Source organism: Aethalodelphis obliquidens, unplaced genomic scaffold (assembly GCF_003676395.1).
Source record: "Aethalodelphis obliquidens isolate GAN/ISIS:26980383/991018 unplaced genomic scaffold, ASM367639v1 scaffold31, whole genome shotgun sequence".
NCBI classification, from domain to species: Eukaryota; Metazoa; Chordata; class Mammalia; order Artiodactyla; family Delphinidae; genus Aethalodelphis; species Aethalodelphis obliquidens.
This window is the reverse complement of record NW_020837975.1, coordinates 11,607,745-11,617,743: the sequence shown is the minus strand read 5'-3', so window position 1 is coordinate 11,617,743 and position 9,999 is coordinate 11,607,745. Positions and strand designations below refer to the sequence as shown.

The 9,999-nt window shown below is 39.7% G+C and overlaps 1 protein-coding gene across 1 annotated transcript in view; it reads left to right on the top strand.

Moving 5' to 3' along the window:
• The first annotated feature begins 2,741 nt into the window (after positions 1 to 2,741).
• KIF6 (kinesin family member 6) overlaps positions 2,742 to 9,999 on the top strand; it is a 387,990-nt gene continuing 380,732 nt past the window's right edge. The window contains exons 1-2 of the mRNA XM_027127150.1: positions 2,742 to 2,867; positions 6,694 to 6,803. Coding sequence (XP_026982951.1) covers positions 2,802 to 2,867; positions 6,694 to 6,803 — 176 coding nt within the window. The 5' untranslated portion in view covers positions 2,742 to 2,801. The remainder of the gene's footprint in view (positions 2,868 to 6,693; positions 6,804 to 9,999) is intronic.

Here is a 9,999-nt window from a genome sequence, read left to right as displayed (position 1 = left end):
TATCTTCTTCTTTTTAGTCATTCTAAAAGGTGTGTAATAGTATCTGATTGTACTTTTAATTTTTCATTTCATTAATGATTAATTATGTTGAAAATCTTTCATGTACTCGCCATCCTTATAGTGGAAAATGTCTGTTTAATGCTTTGACACCCTTCTTAAAAAAACAAATCGGGTAGTTTGTTTTCCTATTTATTATTAAGTTTTAAGAGTTTTTAAGTATTCCAGATGCCAGTCCTTTATCAGGTATGTGTTTTGCAGCAATGTTCTCCCAGTTTGTGGTTTGTCTTTTCATTCTCTAAGTTTTTCTTCTTTTTTTTCTAAGCGTTTCTTCTTAAAACCTTTTTATTTTGAGATAATTGTAGATTCACGTGCAATTATAAGAAATTACACAGAGAGATCTTGCATCCTCTTTCCCCAGTTTCTCCTACTGGTAACATCTTTCATAACTATAGTGCAATATCACAACCAAGGAATGAACGTTGATACAATCCGTCCATCTTATTCAATCTTACTAACCTTTCAGCAATTTTATATGCACGCGTGTGTGTGTGTGCGGTTCTATCACATATGTAGATTTCTGTGCCCACCACCGTAGTCGAGATACAGAGCAGTGCATCACAAAGATCCTTTTAGAGCCGTAGCACCTCACCCGACCCCCCCACCTCCCTAACCCCTCTTTGGCCTCTTCCAAAACAGAACTAACTAGATTAGTGGCAACCACTAATCTGCTCTCCATCTCTACAATTTTGTCATTTCAAGAATGTTATATAAATGGAATCATACAGTATTTAACTTTTGAGTCTGTTTTCTTTTACTCATCATAATTCCCTGGAAATTCATCCAGGTTGTTATATGCATCAGTAGTTTCTTCATTTTAATTCCCGAATAGTATTCCACAGTTTGTTTGACCATTCAGTGGTTGAAGGACATCTGAGTTGTTTCCAGTTTGGAGCTATTATGAATAAAGCTGCCATGAACACTCATGTATAGATTTTTGTGTGAACACAGGTTTGCATTTCTCTGGGATAAATACCCATGAGCATAACTGCTGGATCTTATAGTAGCTGCATCTCTAGTTTTGTAAAAAACTACCCAACTGTTTTCTAGAGTAGCTGTACAATTATCTATGATATGTTTCACATTATATATTCCCACCAGTAATGTATGAGTGATTCAGTTTCTCTGTATCTTTGTCAGCATCTGGTTTTGCGGCTATTTTAAATTTTAGCCATTCTGATAGGTGTGTAGTGATATCTCATTGTGGTTTTTAACGTGTATTGCCCTGGTGGGTAATGATGTGGAACAACTTTCCATGTGTTAACAGTATCTTTTGAGGAGCCCCTCTTTTCTTTTTGTTATTTACTTATTTACTTACTTATTTTCCAGCTTTACTGAGATATAATTGACATATAAGTTTAAGGTATACAATGTGACAATTTGATGCATGCATATATTATGAAATGATTATCACAATGAGGTTAGTTAACAACTCTATCACCTCATTATTACTTTTTTCCTGAAAAGAACATTTAAAATTTACTCTCTTAGCAAATATATAACATGATATTGTTAACTATAGTTACCATGCTGTATGTTAAGTCCCTTGAACTTATAACTGGAAGTTCCTACCCTTTGCCCAATATCTCCCCATTTCCCCCACCCCCCAGCCCCTGGAAACTACCATTCTACTCTCTGTTTCTATGAGTTCAACTTTTTTTGATTCCACATATAAGTAAGAGCATACAGTATTTTTCTTTTCCAACATATTTCATTAAGCATAATGCCCATCCGTTGCTGCAAATGGCAGAATTTCCTTCTTTTTTGGCAGAATAATCTTCATATATATCCCCATTATAAACATAAAACATAATAAATATATAAAATAATATCCCATTATACAGATCACATTTTCTTTATCCATTCATCCATTAGTGGGCAATTAGGTTGGTTCTATATCTTGGCTAATATTGCTGTGTACATGGGAGTGCAAATATCCCTCTGATTTCAATTCTTTTGGATATATACCCAGGAGTGGAATTGCTGGATCACATGGCAGTTCTATTTTGAATTTTTTAAGGAACGTGCACACTGTTTTCCGTAGTGACTGTACCAACTCACATTCCCACCAACAGTGCACACCGGAGCCCATCCTTTCATGCCAGGACCACTGCATGGGAAACAGTCCCCCTTCCTCCAACTTTGGCCTCTTCCAAAACAGAACTAGATGAGGTGCCCTTCCACAGAACCCCGCGCTACCCCAACATAACTTGTAATTTCCTGTTAAAACTCTGTCTCCTTCATCAGACCCTAATCTCCAAGTGGGCACAGGAAGTTTTGCTCAGCTCAGGATCCAGGGCCAGTATATTGCTGTCACAGATCAAGTGCCATTTCTTCAATGAATGAATAATAAAAACCAGAATGACTTCAGTGCTAAAAAGAGGTGTTGGCAGAGAGAAAGAATGTATTGAAGAACTAGCAAGGCACGACGGTTATCACCCCGTTAACCACTCTCCAGGCCAGCTCTGGCGTTAAGCCACAAGCCGGACCTCACCATGCGCATGCGCAGCTCTCCCCGCTAGGCTCTGCCCCGCCCCACCCTCAATCCTTCCCTTCGGGCTTCCCCAACCCGTCAGCAACCAATTAGGGAGAGGAGGCGGTCCTGGTTGGCGCGGTGCTCCTTGGGTAGTGTCCCTAGTTACTGTTGCTAAGGCTTCGTCTCGCCTGAGGTGGCGGGAGTCAGAAGATTTGGGAGCCGCGGCCTGAGAGAGAGGTCAAGGGTCAGTGCAAGAACCGGGGAGGAGATGGTGAAGCAGACTATCCAAATTTTCGCCAGGGTGAAGCCCACTGTCCGGAAGCAGCAACAAGGGGTACGGGTCGGAGCAGCACGGGCGCTGGCGCGGCGGGGCCTCTCAGACCGGGGGAGGGGCGGCACGCGAGGGGCCTGGGCCGGGGTGAGTGGTTCGGCGCCAGGCGCTGGATGCGGCCCGGAGCTCAGCACACTTGGACACGGAGCCCGGGCAGCCTCGCAGACTCCCGCTCATTGCGGTCAGGGGCGCGGACAGACAGACATCCAGTACACTCCCACCCAACCCAGCCCTGCGGGTCCAGACTAACCTTTACAGAGCCACATGCGTACCCCCGGACACACATGCTCACGCAGCGGCAGACACGTGCACGTGCAGGTACGTCTGCGTGTGCGCTCACATAGATTGCGCCTCAGCTGTTCACCGTTATTACACCTTTCTGGAAGACAGTCACACAGCTGTGCCCACCCAGGTACACTCAAGCTTCTCTTTCGTCCTCAGGCAACACGTGCAAGCAAGAGAAACGTGCCTATCCGTGTCTGAGATGATAGGACAATAGTTACAGATAAAGATACACAAAGCGTACACGGTGCTCTGCCCGCAATGGGCCCTTAGAATTCGTTGACTAACTGTATTGTTATCAGGAACAGAAGCATGAACGTTGACATACGCTCATTACAGATATGGAGAGATATTTATGCATCCTGACACAGAATACACATAAACTTTTTATTCAGAAAACATTAACTGAGCATTACTAGGTGTTTCCTCTAGGGTGCTAAACTCGAAAGGGTACAAAGAAGGTTAAGACATGACCCTTGCTCTGAGCAGAGATATTGTACTTTGAATGCTTCTCAAACGTTGTTTTCTTTCCCTGGGAAGGACCATAGTCATTCTTACCACTTAGATGCTTTGTCTGCATTATCCCTGAGTCTCAAGAGAACTCCGCAAGATTGATGTCATTTTCTTCATTTTATAGATGAGGAAGCTGAGCCTCAGACAGGTTAAATAATTTGGCCAAGCTACCCACCTACTGAGTGGCAGAACCCTGATTTTAATTAAAGATTTTTTTTTTTCCAAAGCTCTTGGCTCTTGGGACAAAACCTTTTTGCCTCACAAAATAAGGATATAGGCAAGGGCAATCTGAGTCCTGTTCACAAGTCTCTGGAATGGGCATATTATTAATAATATTTTATCTCTACCCCATATCTACACAGTGTGTATGTATATATGTAACATCATAGCAGCTCATAATTTAGCATTTGCCTCATGTAATTTATGTATTTAAAACAAGGAGAATATAGTGTCTTATCATCTTCAGTCTTTTCATTCGTGGAATACATTTAGGAAAAGATGCATGAGAAGACTCCAAAGAAAATATTGGCTTTTTTTTTTTTTTTGAATTTTAAGGAATAAAGAGTATAGAAAGGAACCATGGGTATCATCCCATTTTCTCTCCTCCTACATTCATTTTCAAGAAGGGTTGTAAAAGTGCATCCGTTATAAAAATTATATGTAACATTTCCCTACCCCCCCAGCCCTCCTCAGATTCTTAGCTAAAAATATTGAACTTGTCTACATTGACTCAGCAGTCAGAAACAGGTGCTTGGATATGGTAACATGAGAAGATGGATAGAAGTGGGACTGGGGGTGGTGGTGGGTTGATGGAGAACGCTGGATTTAATTTGAACTTCCTCTTTCCTTAAAATGCAATGTTTGAATATTTCAGTGTGCCTCCTTTTGCATTTCTTTGGTGAGATTTGGTGGAGTGCCTTGTTTGCTACTCCAGGAAGTGTTTTTAGGTATCATAGTGTATTTTAATAATGTCAGATTCTTACCGAGATGCAACATTATGCCGCATAACACAAACATAAGAGAACACAGATGAACGAATTTTGAGTTCATCTGTGCCTGGAGCAGAGAGTATCCCTGCTCTTTCTTAGAAATCCCACTTTTAGCACCCTATCCTTTTGCCCCCCAAAGACTGTGTGGTTGTTTCTCTGACTAGAAACACTCCTTGTAACATTAAACCAAGTGATTCAAAGGTGTTTTTTTTTTCTCTTCATTTTGTGGCTCCATTACTTCATTAATCGTATTCCCTAAGGCACTATATATTAAATTATGATAATTTATAGATTAATACATTAAAAGGTACATAAAAAGATGCTCTGTGATCATTTTAACAATGGCAATGCTTTTCATTTGTATACTGCCTTGTATATTTTGAAGTATTTTCATATTCATCCTTGCATTTGATCTGTCTCCTATTAAAAACAAACTATCTCACATATTTTTATGACTAACGGTAGAAAGCCAATCTATAAGAGTAAACAAGTTTTTTCATTAGGGACTTTTCTTAATGCCTCAAAGAATGGCTTAATGAGAGGAGTTGAGGGTCACAGTAGCTACTCTAATTATTGGTCCTTTTTCTCTTCTGAGTACTGAGTGTTACAGATTTTTTAAAATGTTGTGGCACCTCTCACTCCTTTATGTTTTATGTCTTACACATTCCTTTAACTCACCTGTCTAGCCATTAACCTTTAAAAAAAAAATAATGTAATGCCCTATAGTATGTAATTTTAAAATGTCTCTTGAGAAAACCTAGCCAGAAAGCCTTGGACCTGCTGCCATTACTTTCTACAAATAATTTTATTTTACAGCATGACTTTTCTTACATGAGCTCCTCACATTTTAAATGAGAGGGCTCAATAAAAATCTGCTTAGGAAAATTATTCAGACTTTCTGGAGATTTAGATAGGCTTTTACTTATTTAAAAATATGACTTTTCCCACATAATCAAGCAATCAAGGGTCTTAAACAGGAAGTATTGCCTGTTAGAAGGAATTTTATTTCTTGATGAAAGACAAGAAATCTTTTTTAAAAACCTCTAAATCTAATGACTAACATTTTTTATGGTGCATTACAAAATGCTTCCATTTCCATGACATCCTTTGAGCCCCACAGCAATCTTGTAATGGAGGCAATTCTGTTTTCTTCATTTTATGTATAAGGTACCGAGATTCTGAAAGCAGTGGCTGGTCACACAGCTGGTGAATTGAGATCAGCGTTAGACCCAGGTCTTTGGACATTGAATCGTAGACTTTTCTTTATTCCCCATGATCTCTTTATAGGCTTGACTCTTGCTTTTCCTGGCCAATAAATAAAGGAGTAGGTAACCAAGAAAAGAATCAGGGAATATTACAGTTGTAAAGGTGGTTGGTTAAGACCCTTCATTTCCATATCAGCTTAAGGAGGTTAAGTGATTTCTCCCAGGTCATTTTCTAATTAGTGGCTGAGCTGGGAGGAGAATCTTGAAAATGACATCAAAGACATGAATTACATGTCTCCTTTGAAACCACATGTCTTTTATCAGACGCTTGAATATGTCTCGTGGAAACGTTTACTTCTTTGAACATAACTTGAATTAGGGCATTCTTGTGAGCTCTCTGAGAAGGCTCAGACCCAGTCCTTTCATCTCTGTGTCTAGCATTTTGGAAATGCTCAGAAATGCTTATTGGTTGTAGTAAAATGTTAATTTCTGGTACATAATTCCAAAATAATACTTAGATAATATGTTGTTGTCAGGGCTATTAGCTTCTCAACAATGGAGACAGACACTTGATACTCAAATTTGAATGTTACATCATTCAAAGAGGATTTGAGCTTTGATTGGGCATTGATTTCGGTTTTACCTCTTGTTCAGTTCCATATATTTGTTTGAGTGTGCACAGAGTTCAAAGAGGAAAATTATCCAAATTGTGCTATGTTATGACTTTTTATCTGAAAAGTGCAGTTTTTTAAACACCATTACAATGCATGTCATAATAACATGGTCATTGTTCAAGCCATAATTTTACCATTTTATATTCACTTGTCTTCACATTTTCAGATTTATTCCATAGATGAAGATGAAAAATTAACACCTAGCTTGGAGATCATCTTACCTCGTGATTTGGCAGATGGATTTGTGAATAATAAGCGAGAAAGCTACAGATTTAAGTAAGCCTTTCTCTTTTCATCTTCATTTCTGTTTTACTATTGAACTAATTCTTGTACTGCGTTAATAGCCACTGTGAAATCATTGGCACCATTTCTTGGGGAGAATGTAGTACAGTTCTCTATTTTTTAAAAAATTTATTTAATTTATTTTATTTTTGGCTGCGTTGGGTCTTTGTTGCTGTACGTGGGCTTTTCTCTGGTTGCAGTGAGCCGGGGCTACTCTTCGTTGTGGTGCGCGGGCTTCTCATTGCAGTGGCATCTCTTGTTGTGGAGCACGGGCTCCAGGCACACGGGCTTCAGTAGTTGTGACACGTGGGCTCAGTAGTTGTGGCTTGCAGGCTCTGGAGTGCAGACTCAGTAGTTGTGGCATGCAGGCTTAGTTGCTCGACAGCATGTGGGATCTTCCTGGACCAGGGCCCGAACCCGTGTCCCCTGCATTGGCAGGCAGATTCTTAACCACTGTGCCACCAGGGAAGCCCACAGTTCTCTATTTTATCTAGTAGATAGAATTCAAGTTGTCTTTTCATTGCTGTACCCAAAGTTAAAAAGGGGATATATTTCTGTATCCAACAGGATAGCCCAAGATCTCAGCCTTTCTTTACTATATCTGTTTATCAAGTGTTATCTTTTTCCTTTTTGGCCCACTATAGTTTAGCTCTTATAAGAAGTTCAGTGCATGACTAAACTTTATTAAAGATGTGTGCTGTATAGGTGAGCCTTCTTAATAACATAAATGGTATACTGACCTCAAGTGTACATATGTACGCTCTGTATCTGTACTGTCCAGTGTATCAGCCACTAGCCACATGGAGCTCTTAAGCACTTGAAATGTAGCTGGTCTGAATTGAGATGCACTGTAAGTATGAGATATATCAAGGATTTTTGAAGGCTTAGTATGAAATAAAAAGAATATAAAATAGCTCAAGATTTTTTTTCATATTGATTACATGTTAAAATGATAAAATGTTGGATATATTGTGTTAAAATATATTATTAAAAATAATTTTACCTGTTTCATTTCACTTAAGTAATGAAGCTACTAGAAACTTTTAAATTACACATATATGCATATTTATGTGTTACGTTTTATTTCTCTAGCACAGTTCAGAACTGTATGGTTCAGGTGGAAAGTAGCAAATAGCTACCCCTGGATTGTCATCAGTGCCCTTTGTCTGAATACTATTCTAGTAGCCAGGCCTTAAATTTGGGGATTATGGCTGTTTCATACTGCCTTTATTTTCCAGTTTCAGATGACATCATTTCCTTTAATCCCCACTTTTGATTTCTGGAGAAGTTTGAGCCCGAGTTAAACCCATATTTAGTCTCTGGCCTAAATTTAGGTAGGAGATTCCTGGGTCCTGCTGAAGGAATCCTAATTGCTCTCTTGCATTCCTCTCTATGTTGTTTTTCATAGGCCTTATTTTGAGACTATTCCTGCCCTTGCCCTTTGGATAAAACCATCTCAGATATTTTTTTGTGTTTCTCTCTCTCTTTCTCTCTCTCTCTACTTCTTATTTCTCCTCCCCCCTCATTATTATTGTAATTATTGTTATTATTACTTTGTCTTATAAAGATTCTCTTTGGTCTTCACAACTCCCCCCTTTGTCTATCATGTATATATCTCTCCCAGCGCCTCCACCCCTTCTTTTCTTGTGTCTCCTTTTACAGTAAGTACAAGCAGGGTGGCTAGCACAAGGTTACATGGTGAGATGGTCCTAACCTGGTCTTTTTGGCTCCTCTTTGCCTTTCATTCTATCCTTTAAGGAATAGCCTTCTAATATATGACTTACTTTTCTGAAGGGGCATTCTCCCACTGGTGTAAGCATGCTACATACCTTAGTAGCTATGACTTAATGACAGATAGCCTAGGCCTGTCTCCACAGTTTGCTAAAACATTTTATTCAGCATGATTCTGTTTGAATGCTAAGAAACAGTTGGCCATGTTTCTATCCATCGGCCCTGTCCAAAGTACTCTGTGTGTTATGTAGATACAAACAGAGTGCAATTTAAACACGTGCTTATTGAAAAAGTGCTATCTGCTTATTTTTAAATCTCTTAATCATTCTTTCTAAATCTCTGAATTAAAAACATTGGTTTTAGTATTTTAAATAAAGAAATTAGTAAAATACATATGTTCAGAGATAAATATTTAAGCATTTTAAAGGCTGTTTTCTCCCAAGAAAATTCATGCAATCAATAAATCTTTATTAACCATCCACTGCATGCTGTTTTAATGGCTAGGAATACAGCAGGGAATGCCACCAAGCTTCTGCTCTTAGGTGCTTATATTTTAGTGGGAGGAGATGGACGGGCAAGGTGTATGTATCAGAAAGTGTTGAGTGCTGTGGAGAAAAATAAGGCAAGGAAAGGTAACAAGGAGTGCTGGGATGAGGGGCAGCAAAGTGGAGGGGTGGCTGCAACATTTCACGGGGTCTTCAGGAAAGGTGTACGTTTTAACAAAAACTTGAAGGTGGTAAGGAAACGAGACATTCAGATACCTGGGGGATGGGAATTCCAGGCTGAAGATATAGCAAGAGCGAAGTTCCTGGGATGGGAGAGTACCTGGCACGTTTGAAGAAGAGTGAGAGATCTGTGTGGCTGGAGGAGAGGAAGCAAGGGGGCTGGAGGGGAAGAAGAAGGTTAAAGGGGCAGCAGAGTGGACAGATCATATGGAACTTTTCCCAAAGTGCTGAGAGAAGGTAATGGGGGGTTGTGAGCAGAAGAATGGAATAATCTCACTTATGTTTGAGCAGGATCATTCTTGCTAGCATGTGGAAATAGACTGTGAGGGGGCAAGGGAGACCAGGCAAGAAATTGTGGCAGCTTGGGCCAGAGTAGTAGCAAGTGGAAATGTTGAGAAATAGTTGGATTCTGGATGTATTTCGAAGGTCAGAGCTGACAGAGTTTGCTGATGGGTCATATATAGAGTGTAATGGAAAGAGAGGAGTCAAGGATATACTCTAAGGGTTTTGGACTGAACTTTTAAAAGGATGGAGGTGTCATTCACCAGGATGAGGAAGACCGGGAGGAACAGGTTTGGGGTGAGAAGAGATAAGCAATGACCACATTTGAAATGGTCTTTAGAAAAAGCCTACACAACCTCCTAATAAATGAAGGGACCTGCTAGGAATCAGGAAACCTACACTATGTCTCAAGGCACATTATAGATTAGCTCCACGGCCATGAGTAAGTTGCT